This window comes from Tachyglossus aculeatus, unplaced genomic scaffold (genome assembly GCF_015852505.1).
Source record: "Tachyglossus aculeatus isolate mTacAcu1 unplaced genomic scaffold, mTacAcu1.pri SUPER_34, whole genome shotgun sequence".
Taxonomy (NCBI): domain Eukaryota; kingdom Metazoa; phylum Chordata; class Mammalia; order Monotremata; family Tachyglossidae; genus Tachyglossus; species Tachyglossus aculeatus.
The window spans coordinates 675,671-695,265 of NW_024044839.1; the positions used below are offsets into that span (position 1 = coordinate 675,671).

The following is a 19,595-nucleotide window of genomic DNA, read 5'->3' on the forward strand; positions in this document are numbered from 1 at the left end:
CCATTCTTGGGCGCATTTATGGCGTTCAATAAATGCCATCGATTGACTGATCGGATGGGGCCGGGGGCTCCCTCACCCCACCATCCCCAACACCCCCAGCGACCCTGAGAACAGTGCTTGCAAATAGTAATAATAATAATAATAATAATGGCGTTTATTAAGCGCTTACTATGTGCAAAGCACTGTTCTAAGCGCTGGGGAGGTAACAAGATGATCAGGTTGTCCCAAGGGGGGCTCACAGTCTTCAATCAATCAATCAATCATATTTATTGAGCGCTTGCTGTGTGCAGAGCACTGTACTTCATCCCCATTTTACAGATGAGGTAACTGAGTCCCAGAAGTTAAGTGACTTGCCCAAGGTCACACAGCTGACAATTGGCGGAGCCGGGATTTTAACCCATGACCAAAGCCCGAGCTCTTTCCACTGAGCCACGCTGCTTCTCGTAAGCACTTAACAAATACCATTATTATTATTAAAACCTGGGAAACCAAGACCCAATGCAGATCAGAATTCAACACCTCGATATACAGCTGTGACATCGGCTGCATCCATCTATCAATCATCTTTATTGAGCACTTGTGTGCTGAGCATTGAACTAAACCTTTGGAAGAGTACAGTATAACAATATAACAGAGTTGTTAGACACATTCTCTGCCCACAAAGAGCGTACAGTCCAGAGGCCTCATGAGTGTGTGTCATTGAGTATTTTTTTTTAAATTGTATTTGTTAAGCACTTACTACACGTCAGGCACTGTGTTAAGCGCTGGTGTAGCTACGAGATGATTGGGTAGGATAATCAGATTGGCCACAGTCCCTGTCCCACATGGGACTCTCAGTCTTAATTCTCATTTTACAGATGAGGTAACAGGCACAGAGAAGTGAAATAACTCACCCAAGGTCACACAGCCGACAAATGGCAGAGCTGGGTTTAAATCCCTGATCCTCTGACTCCCAAGCCTGTGCTCCTTCCACTTTGCCACGTTTATTGCTGCTATGTTTGGAAGTCATCCTGACCCCAGGGTGGAGTGGGGGTGGGGTCAGTCCCTCTCATGCCTCTATTTAAATCTCCGGTCTTTATAAATTGTGCTGGAAACCTTCTTGCCACCCAACTGTCATCACCCTCCAAGGCTTCCAGGACAACAACAAAAAAAACCCCCTCGTTTGAAAAGCACATTAAAAAGCTATGCATTTTTATCACACCTCAGAATGTTGCCCCAGAGGGTTGTGATCAAGAATCTGTATGTCCTTTATAACATCCAGCATCACTTAACTGGGTAAATATTTTAACGGTCACTCCTTGAGCCTCTCTCAAGCCCAAACATCCTCAGATCCATTTCTCTTTTCTCCTCTTCTGTCGTTTATTTTGCGTCTGTCTCCCCAACTAGAATGTAAGCTCCTTAAGGGTAGGGAACGAATCTCTTTATTCTTTTGTGCTCTCCCAAAGCGTGCAGTGTACCCAGGGGGGCCTCAGGAAATACTATTCCTGAAATCATGTCAGCCTGTATGGGGCAACTGTGTTCTGATAGAATGCAATGAGTCTCAGGCAGACACAAAGTAGACTAGGCTGGTCAGCCCTGGGTGGGACTTTGGCCCAGGCTGCAGCACTCACCTCCCCGTTGCTGACTTGTACTTCCCAAGCGCTTAATACAGTGCTCTGCACACAGTAAGCGCTCAATAAATACGACAATGAATGAAAGAAGCAAATCTCACGGGTCCGGTGGCCGATCGCTCCACGAGCCCCCCGGACTCTTATCGAACATTCAACTATCGCAGGAAACCCATCAATTAATCAATCGTGTTTGTCCGGTGTCCATGGAGTGCTTGAGAGAGTACATCACAGAGGGAGTAAACCCCGTCCTTGAGGACCTTCCCAATCTAGCAGAGGAGACAGATTCGAACATAAGGAATTACTCTTCTCTCTCTGGGAAGAATGAGCAGCTGCAGGAGCCAAACTTGGGATTCGAGGGAGGCTGGTGGTTACCGAGACTCATTCTCCAACCATCGCATAATCGCTTGGGCTGAAAAATTCCACGTCCTAACCCCTGCCTGGAATCCCCTCCCGCCCCACTCCCCCACAGCCTTCCAGATCTGCCGGACCACGGCTCTCCCTGATTCATCAATCCCTTCAGCGGCTGCTGGCACTTACCTACTTATTTTTTATGTCCATCCTAGATATAAATGCATTCAATACTTCTATGTCTGTCACCCCGGTAGTGAGCCAGTTCCTTGTGGGCAAGGAATGTGTCTTATGCTGCTGTGATACCTCCCAAGCATTTAGCTGAGTGCACTGCACTCAGTAGGGGCTCAGTAGGTTACTGCTACTGGCCTGGGCAGAACAAATAATAATAATAGTAACGATGGTATTTGTTAAGAGCTTCGTTTGTGCCAGGCACTGTACTAAGCGCTGGGGTGGATACAAGCAAATCGGGTTGGAGACAGTCCCGTCCCACAGTCTCAGCCCCCATTTTACAGATGAAGGAACCGAGGCCCAGAGAAGTGAAGTAACTTGCCCAGGGTTGCACAGGAGACAAGTGGCAGAGCCGGGATTAGAATTCATGACCTCCTGACCCCCAGGCCTGTGCTCTATCCACTATGCCATGTGGCAGAGGCCCGTTCAACTAGAAGGGGGCTGGGTGAGACAGGAAGGGGCTTGGAACTCACTTCTGGGAGCTCACAGTTGCCTTGGGGGTCTCTGCAGCTGTCGCTCAATCCATCAATAGCTGCGCATGTCGTGGCTTCTGGGCAGTGAGTTTGGGGCTTTTCCCCACCTATGTTTTTACAGAGGAGAGCTGCAGGCCAGGGAGATAGATAGGGAGATATACTCATCTGACCACTTCTGTCCTTAAAGGGCAGGTCACCAGCCTACCTCAGCGAGCCCTGAAGGTTTTGCTCCACTCTTGCTGGAGGAAGGGAGTTAGACGTGCGGAGAAATGAGGCTCCAGGCCCGAACGCTGGCCGATTTTTTGCAACGCTTTGAGGTTAGTGTTTCTTTCCCCTGAGCGTGAAAATAGGGATTCTTTCTCTCCCTGAGCTGAGAGAACAAAACAGTGTGAAGTGAGACACGAAAACTTCAGGCTGGGGCCAAGTGAGGGAGGTGGAGGAGGTGGAGGTGGAGAAGCGGGTGGGGCATTTCATCTGGATTTAGCATCCACTGCTCTAGGGCAGTAAGGTGCGGTCAATCCTAACCCGGGCCTGCAATCCAAGGTCACTAATAAACCGACTTCCATCCCTGCTGATGTTTTGGGACCCAGTGGCAGTTTTGGCACTTTTTTATTTAATGGTGTTTGTTGAGTGCTCATTCCTTCAATCGTATTTATTAAGCACTTACTATGTCCAGAGCACTGTACTAAGTGCTTGGAAAGTACAATTCAGCAACAAAGAGATAATCTCTGCCCACAACGGGCTAACAGTCTAGAAGGTAATAATAATAGTTATGGTTTTTGTTAAGCACTTAGTATGTGCCGAGTACTGTTCTTAGCGCTGGGGTAGATACAAGGTAATCAGGTTGCACACAGTCCCATGTCCCACATGGGGGTCACAATCTTAATCCCCATTTTTGTAAAATGGCACAGAGAAGCGAAGTGACTTGCCCAAATTTGCACAGTAGACAAGTGGCAGAGCTAGGATTAGAACCTGGGTCCTTGGGAGGGAGTCAGCATTGCCAAGGACCTCTGACAAAAATCACACGTCTTGCCTTGACGTTCAAGGGATCTGGGGTGGGGACGCAGGGAAATAACCCCAGCTCACGAGGGTCCGACTCCTACCTCGGTTTACCCGGCCTCCTGCCTCCGGGGATGTGAAACTGCTTCCTCCCTCATTTTGTTCTGCAAACAGGACAGGTGTCTGCCCCCTTTGGTGCTACCAGGAGAACCGAGGCAGATGGGAACACCCGTCACCAGCCAGGAGAATAGGGCAAACTCACCTGGACTGTTGGCAGAATCCTCCGGGTCCCCCTCAGGCCAGGTGGGCAGGGATGGTGGCCACAGAGACTGAGGCACAGAAAGCCCCTGCCTCCCCAGCTGGGAACCCGCAGGGCCTGAGATTTGACCATCCTTAAAGGGTGCTCCCAAAGGCAAGCCAAGTGCAGTAGACGGTCAGCTCCTTGAGGGCAGGGGCTGTGGCGCTTTCTCCTTTCGTTCTCTCCCAAAGACTCGGCGCGGGGCTTTGCGAACAGAAGAGTTGTTCTTCGGTCTGCTGATAGAGAGAAGGCACACGCGGTAGGCGCTCAGTACATACCATTGGGGGAAGGGTTGCAGGGAAGAGAAAACCAGAACCCAGTAGGCAGTTAACACTGGAGCACAATGAGGGTGAAGGCCCAGGGGTTGACACCCCAAAGATTTCCCAGGTGAAAAATCTGCCTTTTTGACCCTAGAGGCTGGAACCTTTGAGGGCCACTCCACTTAATGAAGAGAGAAAGATTTCCAGATTTATTCTGGGCTGAGTGGAAAAAAAAAATGCAGGTTTGGAATAGAGTTATGATTACTGATTATGATTACTATTCTATTTATTTTATTTTGTTAGTATGTTTGGTTTTGTTCTGTGTCTCCCCCCTTTTAGACTGTGAGCCCACTGTTGGGTAGGGACTGTCTCTATATGTTGCCAATTTGTACTTCCCAAGCGCTTAGTACAGTGCTCTGCACATAGTAAGCACTCAATAAATACGATTGATGATGATGATTACTGAATCCTTCTCAATGAAAGGGCAAAAAAACCCCTCCTTTCATGAACGAACCTCTTCCAAAAAATTACAATGAAATGAACAAAAACTACCTACTGGTTTTAAAGGGCTGTTTGAAAAGCTTAGGGGTATTAAATCATTCAGGATCCGTGAATGTTGATCCCGTCAAGGGACGATATCTGTCTGCCCATCCACCCACCTTCCACCAGCCGCATTAAAACACCCTTAGTTTCCCAATTTTCAATCAGCCCTCTTTTGAGACAAAAACGGCTTTTGGCTCTTGTACCTGTTTTCTGAGACTCTTCTAAAAACTGACCAACTTCAAAGTATCGTGAGCTTGGAGTGGCCCATGCAGATACCTTTAAGGAGCTGTTTCAAAAGCACGGCGCTTGAGAAAGATGGGAGCTCCGAGTTCCTCCGGGGGCTGACTTGTCTCCATCGTGGTCTCAGCCTCATCGGCCTGTCTGAACCCCGCCACGGCCAGGGCTTAGCGAGACCAGGTGTCACAAGCCGCAGCCCCTGACTCGCCAAACTCTGGCAGAGCATCCCATTCCTCCTTCATCTGCTATTATGGAATAAGCAAACTTGGTTAGATTGAGGATGTTTGGGGCTAAAATTGAAGGTCAAATGGCAGGCACGTGGTCTGAGGGCAGGAGGGGAACGGCCCTGCCCTCCTCAAAGAGTATGCTCTGGCTCGGGTCCCTTTCCCATCACAAGCCACGGCCTCTGTCCTCTCCCTACACTTACCAATAAGTACACTTCAAAACCTTAGCAGAGTAGTAGAAAAAAACAAAACTATCCAGCCATTATCTCAAGCATAGGAAGCTTTAAATAATAACCATGGTACTTGTTAAGCGCTTACTATGTGCCAGGCACTGAACTACGAGCTGGGAAGATACAACCAAATCGGATTGGACGCAGTCCCTGTCCTACATGTGGCTCACAGTCTTAATCCCCATTTTACAGATGAGTTAACCAGAGAAGTTAAGTGACTTGCCCAAGGACATACAGTAGATGTGGCAGAGCGGGGATTAGAACACAGGTCCTTCTAACTTCCTGGCCCTTATTCTATCCACTAGGCCATGCTGCTTGAAAGGATCTGACGCAAAGGCATCATCTGTCACAATGATCAACTCCCCAAGCAAAACCCAGATTCAAATGGAATAGAGGCTCTATTCCTGAAGACCATGGAGTGAAATAGTGAAATGCCACTGTGTTAGTGACCTTCAGGGTTGGGGGACTTGGCCTTCCAAACCCAGAAGAGATTCTTGATTTTCTAATGATATCCTAATCCAAGACTGGGCAGCTTCCTCCCTGATTTAATAATAATAACAGCATCTGTTAAGCGCTTACTATGTGCAAAGCACCCCATTACCTACCAGCACCACAAACCAACAGATTTTTTCCACTTTAAGCTCCAGGGTCCCTCACAGCCTCCATTCAGGGTAACTTTATCAGAAAGGAAAATAAAATAAGAACTCAAAAATGTGGAGAAGTAGATTGGGAGCCCAGTCTGGGACAGGGACTGTGTCCTATCTGCTATTTTGGGTTTACTGCAGGGCTTTGGCATGTCACAGGTGCTTCCTAAATGTCCCAGTTGGTTAAGTCCAAATGTATAAAAGCAATTTCACTCAACCAGACCTGGGAAGGGCAGCCCCAACAGCTGGGTGTTAGAAGGGGAAGCAAAAAGCCATATGTTACAGACCCATAAATCTGGACGAGCTGCCAACAGGACCCTCAGACAGACGCTACCCCATATATTTGTTAACAGGGAAGCCATACCTGCATCCACCATCTCCACATTTCAGAGACAAAACGTTGTTTCATCACATGGGACAAAACGCTCACATGTGACACTGCGGACTCACTCTCCCAAAGGCTCCCGGAGCTTTGAGCAGGCAGACAAACACCCAATATATAGCTTTCTTCGACTGTTAGCTCATAATGGTTAGGGAACGTGTCTGCTTATTTTGTTGTACTGTACTCTCCCATGCACTTAGAACAGTGCTTTGCACATAGTAAGTGCTCAATAAATACAGAGACACAGAGTGAGAGAGAGAGAGAGAGAGAGAGAGAGAGAGAGAGAGAGACAGAGACGGAGAGAGCGCCCAGCATCTCGCAGCTCCTTGTTCAGGACTGTTGGTTCAAAACATGGCACAGAAATGAGAGCAGGGCCAGGGTCGTCCTTCAGTTCCTTCCTGCTTCCAATAGCCAGACTAAACTAAGCCCATCTGACCAAGGGGACGAGATTTCATGCTCCGCCACAGACCTTCCCATCCACCCGCAAACAGAAAACGCTGAGTCCCACAAGCGCACGGCTCGACTGCTTCCGGCGGCCGTTCTTCCTCAACTCGCTCCCCCCGCCCGGGATGTCTTTTTACGTCATTCCTTCTCTCCCGCCTGTCTGGAAAAATGAAAGGTGGCAGCTTATTTTAAACAAGAAGTTTATTTAAACAACAAGACGCTTGACTTTGAAGGGAAAACTATCTAGGATCCATTTCTTTAGAGTAATTTATCCCTACTTAAAGACAGAGACTGCCCTACATGTAACAGCTACGTACAAAAAAGTTATAAAATCGTCCTTGGTTTTACAATGATAAAAAGAAAAACATTGAAATTATCCAATTAAACAAGGTATGTGAGGGATTTTTTTTCTTTGCTTGTTTGTTTTGTTAAACAGTGAGAGCAAAATAACTTACTGGAATAGAAAGATAAAAGTTGAATGAGCATGCCACAGATGGAGACAGGGAGCGTTTTCTCAGAGCCAGCTTGTCCTCTCTCCTCCCCAACTCCAGTTGATGTTGATCCAGACATACCATTGGCCGTTTAGTTAAAAAAAAAATACGCATTCTGTCTGTGCACATACACCAGTTACTTTATGTACAATAAAGGTAGAGAGGGGAGAAAAAAAAAATACCAAAGAAGAGAGAAAACTATACTGCAGTAGTCAGGATGTGGCAGAACCAAATCTCGGTTTTCTAATTGTGAATGTGGCGAGGAGCACAGTCCTGGAGTAAGGTGGCGGCTCTCCTGCTAGTAGACGCCTCCCGTCTGCTGCTGGAACACATCAATTGTATCTTCGTCCTCCATTTCCAACTGCAAGTGGGAGAGAAACACAAGGTGGCTTTCACCCTCACCGAGTTCACCGGCCGGGCCCGCCACTCCATCGGGCATCCCGGGCCGGGGGCCTCGAGGATCCGCACCCCCGGCTTGGGAACTGACGCCCTCCGCGCCTGACGAAACAGGCCGGAACCTAGAACGTCCCTCTCTCTGACGCTAGACGATCCTTAGCCACCCGTGGCGAGTCGCAGTCGGGGGCCCAGGGGCCACAGGGACTCCAACTGAGAGGAAGCTCGTGGATCAGGAACAACCAACTATTCAGTGCAGCAGGCATGAAGCCTTCAGGGATTCATGGGTCCCTCGAGGACCCTGGGCGCCTAACTGCTCGACCCACTGGTCCCAACCGCCGACACTAAACTTGTTCCGATCCCGGAGCCGACAGGGGGAAGACTCCAAAAACTGCTTTCAAATCTCTCCGTGCTGGTCCAGTAGGCTCTGACTTGGCTTTAAAAAACCCCCTCAGGAATCATCCCCACGTCCCAGTCGCTCAAAGGCGCCCCAGACTTTCAAACGCTCAGTGTGAGTGGACAACTTCTCCCCGGCACTTGGGAGCAGCTCCCCATGGAAAGGTGTGGGTCCCGGAAATGGGCTAGGCTAGGTGGGGACGAATCTTTGGCAAGAGGGGCAAAGAGGAGGGTGGAGCGAACACAGACTTTATCACGTCGCCCCAGAAAGGGGCCAAAACTTGTTCTCTCCCGCCGGGATTCTCATCCCAGAAAAAGAGACGTCCACCACCCCAGTGCACTTCAGAATGGCAGTCTTGCCCATCCACACAGGCAACTTTTGGGCCCTCACACTGAGGCCCGTGAGCCTTTTGACAAATCAAGACTAGCTGGGATGTTACCGGGCCGTACTGGGATGTCCACGAGGACCCAAGCGTCCTGAGGAATCTCTGTGGATTCCTCTGCAGCCCTCCAATGGGAGTTTTGGGACCAAAGGCCGACCCGGGTCCGCCAGCTGCCAAACGACCCCGAGGTGACCGGGCGCCTGCAATTCTGCCCCCTCCGCTCCAGCAGAGAACCCGGGCAGGCCTTCGGAGGTCGGCACCAGACCGCTTACCTGTGCGGGCGTGTCTGTTTCATTAATTGGCTGCCCATCGAACCGGAATCTGATCTGCCTCATCGACAAACCCTGGGCAAACGGATACAAGAAAAGACATGGGTGAGCATCTGTTCAACGCGACAGGAAGCTTTTCCGAGGGACTGGCCGAGCCCCACCTTCAATCACATGCATCACTTGCGGGTGCGCCAAGCTGATAAAGATGTCACTGCCTTTCGATGCCTCCCGGTTTGGGAAGAAGCCCACCGCTCTCAAACAAACACTAAGGAGCTGCCACAACAAAAACTCCACAGCCCAAAAACGGAAACTAAGACGCGCATAATAACCCTGCCGTTAAAATCGATAGCCCAGTTTTATACAAGGGAAGATTAACCCACTTGAGAGTAACTCCTATCCAATGAAATCCGAATAAAACAACAGTGTCGGTATTAAGCACTTAATATGCACCGTGTATGGTGCGGAGCACTGGGGGAAGACATAAAGCAAGGAGGATCAGACACAGTCCCGTGCCACTCAGGGATCCAGTCTAAGCGGACGGGTGAGCAAGAATTTTAGGTCCATTTTACAGATGAAGAAACCTAAGCCCAGAGAGATTGACTTGCCCAGGGACCCATAGCAGCCAAGTGGCAGAACTGGGCCTAGAACCCAAGTCTCCTGACTCCCAGCCCTGTGCTCTTTCCATTGGATCATGCTGCATCCCAGCTTCAAAAAGCACAGAAAAATTTATCCAGAAGTATTCTGAGGCAAAATGTAGGGCATCGACTCTCAATCAATCAGTGGCATGCTTTGAGCGCTTACTGTGTGCTTGAGAGAGTACCGTCCAACGGAGTTGGTAGGCACAATCCCTAATCACACACCAAATCCTTTCATCCAAACCCCAGCACTGGTTTCTGGTTCACTTCAGGCTAAGATGATCTGATCTTGGATCTCCTCAGGACATTTTCACTTCCTTATACTTCATTTTTCCCCCCACTAAAACTAGAGTTAAAGGCCTCTAAGGGAGGGACCCGGAGAAAAATATTTTAAAAAGGGCATCTGTCTTTCAAACTTCCTTGAAGCGTTTCTTGGAGAGGGCCTGTAGAAACGGCATTCCTGTTAGGCAGACTATTTCAGTTGACAACGGTTGTCACCTCCGCCTAGAGAAGGAAAGATGCTCTGAACCCAAACTTGCCTTGTAACCTCTTCACTGTAACTGATGCACAAAACAAACTCAAGTGGCCTCAAAGTAATAAGCCTCCTATAGGGGATAGAAAACCAACCACTAGCTCTGCTCCAGGACCTGCCCGGGCCCCATTTAACCCAGTTTTCGTTTCAGGTGTTTTAGGGCTCCTTCCCCTCCGCTTGAATTCTTTTCTAGACTGTGAGCCCACTGTTGGGTAGGGACCGTCTCTATATGTTGCCAACTTTTTCCCAAGCGCTTTGTACAGTGCTCTGCACACAGTAAGCGCTCAATAAATACGATTGATTGATTCTATAGTCTAAAATTCTTTCCTTAGCATCTCACGTCTCCCCTCCCTCTGACTCAACCACGGCCTACCAAGATTCTTCCCAAGAAAACATACCATCAACAACAAAAAAAACTGAACAAACTTGTGTTCCCCCCTTGAATGTAAATGATGATATTCTGCTATCGCCGGCAGGCAGGGTTTTTCAACGGTGAAGGGGAAATTTAAAAAACCCCAAACGTGATCTCCAGGGTCTAGACTCCTCGTCCACTCAATCGGTTTCGTCTTCGAGTTAGGCCTGCAGCTGGTCCTGGCGCAGCTTAATTTGGTACCAAATGGGGCGATCCAAGGTTTAGTTGAGGAAGAGGCTGAGGTGGCTGGGGGCCGGCTGGCCTCCCCCGGGCCACTGGACAGGCCAGAGAAATGCGTGTGCCTCGGCCAGGAGGGGCACGGCAGAGATGGAGACAGATGGCAAAGAGCTTGTGAGCACATGAGGTATTCATTTTACTAAGCGCTTCCTGTGTGCAGAGCACTGTACTAAGCGCTTGGCATCTATACTGCCACCTAGATGGATTAAAATAATTAATAAAAAAGCAAAAAAAAAAATCCCAAACCCAGAGTCGTTTAAGCAATAAAAAGCACTCTAAAAATGCATGCCAGAGGGGCAAGGGAAGTAAAATTCTGGTCACTCAATTTACTTTAATTCTGACAACGCAATTCTCCCCACTTCAGCCATTCTCCCCCCTGGGTAGATGAGAGATCGATTATGTCTTTATTAGAAAAGGTTTAGAACTTTTAACTTAAAATCGTCACGGAATGGAGAAAACTTTTATACAGGCTGTGCTTTTTTCAGGTTTTAGATATGGGTCCCAGAATCCCAGCGAGGGCCCCTCAAACTGTCTCCTGAGGTTCCTTGAGATAGATGTAGCAGAACCCATTCAATATCTGGAATTCCTAGCTTTGATTCTCAAACTGCCTTTCTACCTCCAGAGAGAATATCCTTCTTAATAGGAGCAGGAGTGGAAAGTCAGCTGACCCGATTCCCTACCCATTAGCCTTTTGGTTTCTCTGCAAGCAACAAGACAGTCAAGCCTGTACCTGGCACCAAAAGTGCAGTTAAGTGCATAAAGGATCATTGAGGGTTGAACATATCTGGTAACAAAGAGAAGTTCGAAGACAACAGGCAAGGAGAGAGGGATAGGGGAACCAAGAGGAAAATGTTTCGAGGAGATTCCTGGTAACTGGAGGCCGTTTGCTTCTCAATGATTTCACTAATATCTGCACCACTGTTTCAGGATTCGGTTTCCAGGTGAAGTGACAAAATTTATCAAAAAGCAACAACAAAAAAATGAAAATAAACCACAGCTTTAAATCATGTAAATGAACCTTCTGAAAATGAAAGTGAAACCCTCTTCTTAAACCAGAGCACTGAGCAAGGTTAACTGAAATGGCAAACGTGTCCCAAAAACAAATCGAGGCTTCCTGACGAAACCGAGTTAGGACGTAAATCAATTTCTATTTTCATCAACTCCACCTTTCCCCACTCCAATGAGGAAAACGAAACCGAGTTAGGACGTAAATCAATTTCTATTTTCATCAACTCCACCTTTCCCCACTCCAATGAGGAAAAGCCACCCCTTAACAGTGCACAGCTATGGGTGACCCCATGAAGACCTTAACTTTTCTCCTTAAACCCTCACTTACCAGCCTGCTGAAACCAAAGGTCAGCAGCCCACTTAATCTCCCCTGGCAGTATATCGGGGACCACCCCAATGCTAGACCACCAGCTATAGGACTTGGGCAGACCACTCAAGAATCACTGACCTTCTGGGAGTTGAGTGTTCCCCTCTGGTGGGTGGGAGGAGGAGTAAGGCTTAGCCAGTGGCCCGCTACTGGGATGGTGGGGCAGGGGCAGGGGGGCCGGTCCATCCATGCTGGAGATGTTTTGAATGAAAACTTCTCCAAGCACAGACAGCCCCATTCCGAGTGATTGAGATGAAGCTTTGGGTAAGTTTCCTAAGCACCTGGGTTCGGAATCTAGAAGGGGTCAGCACACGCATCTGGGAGTTCCGGGCTTTCTAACTGTTCAATGGAACAATGATTTAGTGAGAGCTTCGAGAATCCCATTTGAGTCACCGGTGAGTTAAAAAAAAATAAAACCACATCCTGAGGAGGATCACTTCATACCAACTCTCCAAGATGCAAACTTTTTGTGGTAAGACGACTGCTCTGAAAGACTTCTGGCAAGATGATCAGGGCTTGTTGCTGGGTGATTCTGGAGACTTTTCTAATTTATATTAAAAGGAAATCGGGCCCAGATTAAGACCTTCACACCACAAGAATGCCAGAAAAACAAAATCCCGCTCACGGCTTCATCTTCTGACACTGGTTCAGCCTAATGCTCTTCACTCCTTAGGGGGATGCCCGAAGCACAAAGAATGATTTTGCTGCCCAATTAGTGCCCATTTAAATCAGGCCCTTACCCTTTACTCCAAACCCACATTTTGGATAAATGTACTCACCTAGTCTCCCTAGACTGTAAAATACTTGTGCGCAGGGAATATACCTATCAACTTTGTTGTGTTGGACTCTCCCATGCGCCTAATATAGTGCTCTGTACACAGTAAGCGCTCAATAAATACAACTGAATGAATAAGCACTCAATAAATACCATTGATTTATTTATCTCAAACTGATTTTCTTAAATTCTGCTCTATGCAGACCATTCATGGTGGATGATGACGAAGTATGCTAATCTTCTTTGAATTTCAGTGCAAAATCCACCTATGAAGGAGCCGGGTGGATCTTGTACCCTGCATTCTGAGAGGATGCCGCCCTTCATGTCTGAGTTTCTTTCATCCCATTGAAAGGGTAGTAGTTCCATCAATAACGGGGCTTGGTAAACTTGATGACTCAATCAACGGTACTTATGCACCCACTGCTCCTAGCACTTTCTCATTACAGGAATCATTTACAATTTTGAAGGCTAAGGACAAAACAGACTCTTGCTACTACAGGTTTTAAATGAGGCTAAGTAGTAAGTTCCGTGTAGGCGGGGAACGTGTCTACCAACGCTTGGTACCAAGCGTTTAGTACAAGGGCTCTCCCACGCTAAGTATTCAGTAAATACCACTGACTGATAATAAGGCCTCCTGAAGGGTCACTACCAGTGGCTGAAAGAGGCAGAGGGGAAGGTTTCTTTAAAATCTGCAAGGTTTCTTGCTGCAAGCTTAACAGCATCACCTTACGGACTCTCCCGTCAAAACACCGACCTCTCTCTCAGGATGGAGAAAAACGGCTAATACACTTTGGCATGACAAAGAGTGGCAAAAGACCAAAAAGTGCACACACATCTTCCCAGTTTGGTTAAAAAAAAAAAAGATAAGGAAAAAAACAACCACCCAAAACACACACATACACCTGAGTTATAACCGTAAAGGCTGTACTCTTGTCCATCAAAGAAAGGCATCCCTCCCTTCATCTTCCCCACCCCCTTGCAGTGGAAATATGTGAGCTCCTCACCTGTCGTTCGCAATAGGCTTTCATTAGTTTACTAAGCGGCGTGTGCCTCTTAATCTTAAACTGCACCACCGAACCATCCTGCCCTGCCACCTTCAAGTTAATGTGGTCGTTGTTTTCGGTTTTCACTCCTTCCTGTTGGGAGAGAGGAAAGTGGCTTAATAATAATGATGGCATTTATTCGGCGCTTACTATGTGCAAAGCACTGTTCTAAGCGCTGGGGAGATTACAAGGTGATCAGGTTGTCCCACGGGGGGCTCACAGTCTTCACCCCCATTTTACAGATGAGGTAACTGAGGCACAGAGAAGTGAAGTGACTTGCCCAAAGTCACGCAGCTGGCAATTGGCGGAGCCAGGATTTGAACCCCTGACCTCTGACTCCAAAGCCCGGGCTCTTTCCAGTGAGCCACGCTGCTTCTCCAAGAAGGAAGGAACTACGTTGCCAATTTGTACTTCCCAAGCGCTTAGTACAGTGCTCTGCACATAGTAAGCGCTCAATAAATACGATTGATGATGATGATGAAGGAAGAAAAAAAAAAATCAAATCTGGCCACGGAGCAGCAACACACCGGGCGAAATAAAGTTACTTCGGAGATCAACAGGTTTCGTATTTTGAATTCTGAAGGGGCCCGGCATCGTGTCACCCTGCAGGGGGGCTGGGCGGCGGTTTCCCTATCCCGGCCGGGAATTCGCTAAAATTCCCGCCCGCCCCGGGGGGGTTTGGAGCCGGGCGGGTGGCCCCCACCCACCTTCGGCTGCCCGGGCGGTCTCCTCTCTACAGTGCTCTGCACACAGTAAGCGCTCAATAAATAGGACTGAATGAATGACCCCGCTATGGCCGAGGCCGGGAGAGGGCCCGCGCGGAGGCGTCGCTGTGGGAGCCAGAAGGGGCTCCAACGGCCGTTGGGCCCGGAACCAAAGAGACGCCTAATTGGGCGGGTCTTTCCGGGGTCCAAGACCGACCCCCTTCAAACCCCTACTGAGAGCTCACCTCCTCCAGGAGGCCTTCCCACACTGAGCCCCCTCCCCCCCCCCACTTTACCTCCTTCCCCTCCCCACAGCACCTGTATATATGTTTGTACGTATTTATTACTCTATTTGTACATATTTATTCTATTTATTTTACTTTGTTAATATGTTTTGTTCTCCGTCTCCCCCTTCTAGACTGTGAGCCAACTGTTGGGTAGGGACCGTCTATGTTGCCAACCTGTACTTCCCAAGCGCTTAGTACAGTGCTCTGCACACAGTAAGCGCTTAATCAATCCATCAATCGTATTTATTGAGCGCTTGGGAAGTACAAGCTGGCAACATATAAAGACGGTCCCTACCCAACAGTGGGCTCACAGTCTAGAAGGGGGAGACGGAGAACAAAACGTATTGACCGCTTACTGTGTGCGGAGCACTGTACTAAGCGCTTGGGAAGTACAAGCTGGCGGTCCCTACCCAACAGTGGGCTCACAGTCTAGAAGGGGGAGACGGAGAACAAAACATATTGAGCGCTTACTGTGTGCGGAGCACTGTACTAAGCGCTTGAGAACTACAAGCTGGCAACATAAAAAGACGGTCCCTACCCAACAGTGGGCTCACAGTCTAGAAGGGGGAGATACGGTTGAATGAATGAATAATAATACGACAAATCAATAAATACGATTGTTGCCAACTTGTACTTCCCAAGCGCTTAGTCCGGTGCTCTGCACACAGTAAGCGCTCAATCAATCAATGGTATTTATTGAGCGCTTACTGTGTGCAGAGCACTGGACTAAGCGCTTCAGAAGTACAAGCTGGCAACATATAAAGACAGTCCCTACCCAACAGTGGGCTCACAGTCTAGAATAATAAATACGATTGATTGATTGATTGGATAAGTGACCCCCGAAATGCCCCCACTCCCGGGGGGGCAGCAGGCCAGCCCGGAATCGGGGTCACATCGGCGGAAACTGTGAGCCCACTGGTGGGTAGGAGCTGTCTATGTTGCCAACTTGTACTTCCCAAGCGCTTAGTACAGTGCTCTGCACGCGGTAAGCGCTCAATAAATACGATTGATGATGAAACGTTGGGGCCCCGCCGCTCCGGCTGAGGAGGCTGGAGTCCCACTGTTGGGTAGGGACCGGCTCGATGTGTTGCCAACTTGTACTTCCCAAGCGCTTAGTACAGTGCCCTGCACACAGTAAGCGCTCAATAAATACGATTGATGATGAAACGTTGGGGCCCCGCCGCTCCGGCTGAGGAGGCCGGAGTCCCACTGTTGGGTAGGGACCGGCTCGATGTGTTGCCAACTTGTACTTCCCAAGCGCTTAGTACAGTGCTCTGCACGCGGTAAGCGCTCAATAAATACGATTGAATGAATGAATGAATGAATGAATGGAGGCCGACGGTCACGATGGCCGGACGGACGGAGTCCGCGGGGACGGGGAGAGTATTTCCCAAGCGCTTAGTACAGTGCTCTGCACGCTGTAAGCGCTTAATAAATACAACTGAATGATTGATTGATTGATTGATTGATTGAGAGGACCCCCTTCCGCCCTCGTCCCCGCCCCTCCGGCCCCGGGGGCGGGAGCGCGGGCAGGCGGGAGGAAAATGGCGCGGAGAGAGCCGGGCCCGGCCCGAGACCCGGGGCCCCGGGCCCGGCCGGGACGGGGCGGTCCGGACCGGCCCGAACCGGCCCATACCGGCCGCCCCCTCGCCTGCCTCAGACCCCCGCCGCGGGCGCCCCGCTCCCCGGCCTCACCTTGGGCTTCTCGTCCGCCATGGCGAGTCCCGACTCTCCTCAAGCCGCCGCTTCACAAAGGGGCACCGGCTCCGCACCCACCACGAGCGGCGGAGGCCGAGGCGGCGGCGGCGGCGGCTCCTCCGGGAGGAGCTGACCGATGAGGAGAAGGAGGAGGAGGGGAGAGAAGGAGGAGGAAGAGGTGGAGACGGCGGGGGGAGCGCGCACGCCCTGCGTCCCTTGCGTGCGCGGGCCCGCGCCGCCCCGGCCGCTCATTGGCTCCCCGCCGCGCGGGAGCGCGCGACGCTTACATAAGGCCCCTCGCGCGGCCCCGCCGGGGAGGCGGGAAGGAGCGCGGGCGCGCGCGCCGGGCCGGCCGGGGGCGCGCTCGGCTCGGGGCGGGGCCGTATTGTCCTCGTCCGTGCTGAGGAGAATCAAAATGGCCTCCGAGGAGGCCACTGGGGCTCGGGCCGGGGCACGGCTTCCCCCCCGCCCCCCGACTCCAGGCCAGGGGAAATGTTTTCCCACTTGGTCTTCCAACCCACAGCCCCAACTGCCCCTCCCCGTTACAGGGTGGGGTGGGGGGGCCTTCCAACCCATCCCTCGAGGTCACCTTTGGGTCCCTGGCCTCCTCTCGAGGCATCCCCATTGTGTAACGATAATAATAATAATGGCGTTTATTAAGCGCTTACTATGTGTCAAGCACTGTTCTAAGGGCAGGGGAGGTTACGAGGTGATCAGGTTGTCCCACAGGGGGCTCGCATTAATCCCCATTTTACAGATGAGGGAACTGAGGCCCAGAGAAGTGAAGTGACTTGCCCAAAGTCACACAGCTGACAATTGGCAGAGTCGGGATTTGAACCCACGACCTCTGGCTCCAAAGCCCGGGCTCTTTCCAGGAGGCCACTGGGGCTCGGGCCGGGGCACGGCTTTCCCCACCCCCCGACTCGAGGCCAGGAGAAATGTTTTGCCACTTGGTCTTCCAACCCACAGCCCCAACTGCCCCTCCCCGTTACAGGGTGGGGTGGGGGGCCTTCCAACCCATCCCCCGAGGTCACCTTTGTGTCCCTGGCCTCCTTTCAAGGCATCCCCATTGTGTAACGATAATAATAATGGCATTTATTAAGCGCTTACTATGTGCCAAGCACTGTTCTAAGCGCAGGGGAGTTTACGAGACTGTGAGCCCACTGGTGGGTAGGGACTGTCTCTATGTGTTGCCAACTTGTACTTCCCAAGCGCTTAGTACAGTGCTCTGCACACAGTAAGCGCTCAATAAATACGATTGATGATGATGATGATACGAGGTGATCAGGTTGTCCCACAGGGGGCTCACTTTAATCCCCATTTTACAGATGAGGGACCTGAGGCCCAGTGAAGTGACTTGCCCAGAGTCACACAGCTGACAATTGGCGGAGCCGGGATTTGAACCCACGACCTCTGGCTCCAAAGCCCGGGCTCTTTCCAGGAGGCCACTGGGGCTCGGGCCAGGGCACGGCTTCCCCCCCGACTCCAGGCCAGGGGAAGTGTTTTGCCACTTGGTCTTCCAACCCACAGCCCCAACTGCCCCTCCCCATTACAGGGTGGGGTGGGGGGCCTTCCAACCCATCCCCCGAGGTCACCTTTGGGTCCCTGGCCTCCTCTCGAGGCATCCCCATTGTGTAACGATAATAATAATAATAATAATAATAATGGCATTTATTAAGCGCTTACTATGTGCCAAGCACTGTTCTAAGCGCAGGGGAGGTTACGAGACTGTGAGCCCACTGGTGGGTAGGGACTGTCTCTATATGTTGCCAACTTGTGCTTCCCAAGCGCTTAGTACAGTGCTCTGCACACAGTAAGCGCTCAATAAATACGATTGATGATGATGATGATACGAGGTGATCAGGTTGTCCCACAGGGGGCTCACTTTAATCCCCATTTTACAGATGAGGGAACTGAGGCCCAGTGAAGTGACTTGCCCAGAGTCACACAGCTGACAATTGGCGGAGCCGGGATTTGAACCCACAACCTCTGGCTCCAAAGCCCGGGCTCTTTCCAGGAGGCCGCTGGGGCTCGGGCCGGGGCACAGCTTTCCCCCCGACTCCAGGCCAGGGGAAATGTTTTGCCACTTGGTCTTCCAACCCACAGCCCCAACTGTCCCTCCCCGTTACAGGGGGGGCCTTCCAAACCATCCCCCAAGGTCACCTTTGGGTGCCTGGCCTCCTCTCGAGGCACCCCCATTGTGTAACGATAATAATAATAATGGCATTTATTAAGCGCTTACTATGTGCCAAGCACTGTTCTAAGCACAGGGGAGGTTACGAAGTGATCAGGTTGTCCCACAGGGTGCTCACAGTAATCCCCATTTTACAGATGAGGGAACTGAGGCCCAGAGAAGTGAAGTGACTTGCCCAAAGTCACACAGCTGACAATTGGCGGAGCCGGGATTTGAACCTATGACCTCTGGCTCCAAAGCCCGGGCTCTTTCCACCGAGCCACGCTGCTTCTCTAATGATGGTGATGATGGCGGTATTTAAGCGCTTACTATGTGCCAAGCACCGTTCTAGGTGCTGGGAGCGATTCGAGGTCATCAGGCGGTCCCACGTGGGGCTCAGAGTCCCCATTTTACAGATGAGGTGACTGAGGCACAGAGAAGTTAATAATAATAATAATGATGGCATACAGTGCTCTGCACACAGTAAGCGCTCAATAAATATGATTGATTAATTAAGCGCTTACTATGTGCAAAGCACTGTTCCAAGCGCTGGGGAGGTTACAAGGTGAGAAGCAGCATGGCATAGTGGATAGAGCACCGGCCTGGGGGTCAGAAGATCATGAGTTCTAATCTCAGCTCCGCCACTTGTCTGCTGTGTGATCTTGTGCAAGTCACTTCACTTTTCTGTGCCTCAGTTACCTCATCTGTAAAATGAGGATTGAGACTGTGAGCCCCACGTGGGACAGGGACTGTGTCGAACTTGGTTTGCTTGTCTCCACCCCAGCGCTTAGTACAGTGCCTGGCACATAGTAAGCGCTTAACAAATAGCATCATCATCAGGTTGCCCCACGGGGGACTCACGGTCTTCA

At 50.3% G+C, this 19,595-nt stretch overlaps 1 protein-coding gene across 1 annotated transcript; it reads right to left on the reverse strand.

The window, feature by feature from the left end:
- Positions 1–7,106: 7,106 nt before the first annotated feature.
- Positions 7,107–16,758, reverse strand: SUMO2 (small ubiquitin like modifier 2). The gene is made up of 4 exons (XM_038741965.1): positions 16,551–16,758; positions 13,826–13,957; positions 8,859–8,930; positions 7,107–7,775 (listed from the first exon to the last, which is right to left on the reverse strand). The coding sequence occupies exons 1-4, from the start codon at positions 16,569–16,571 to the stop codon at positions 7,713–7,715; spliced, it is 288 nt and encodes a 95-aa protein (XP_038597893.1). The 5' UTR covers positions 16,572–16,758; the 3' UTR covers positions 7,107–7,712.
- Positions 16,759–19,595: the final 2,837 nt, after the last annotated feature.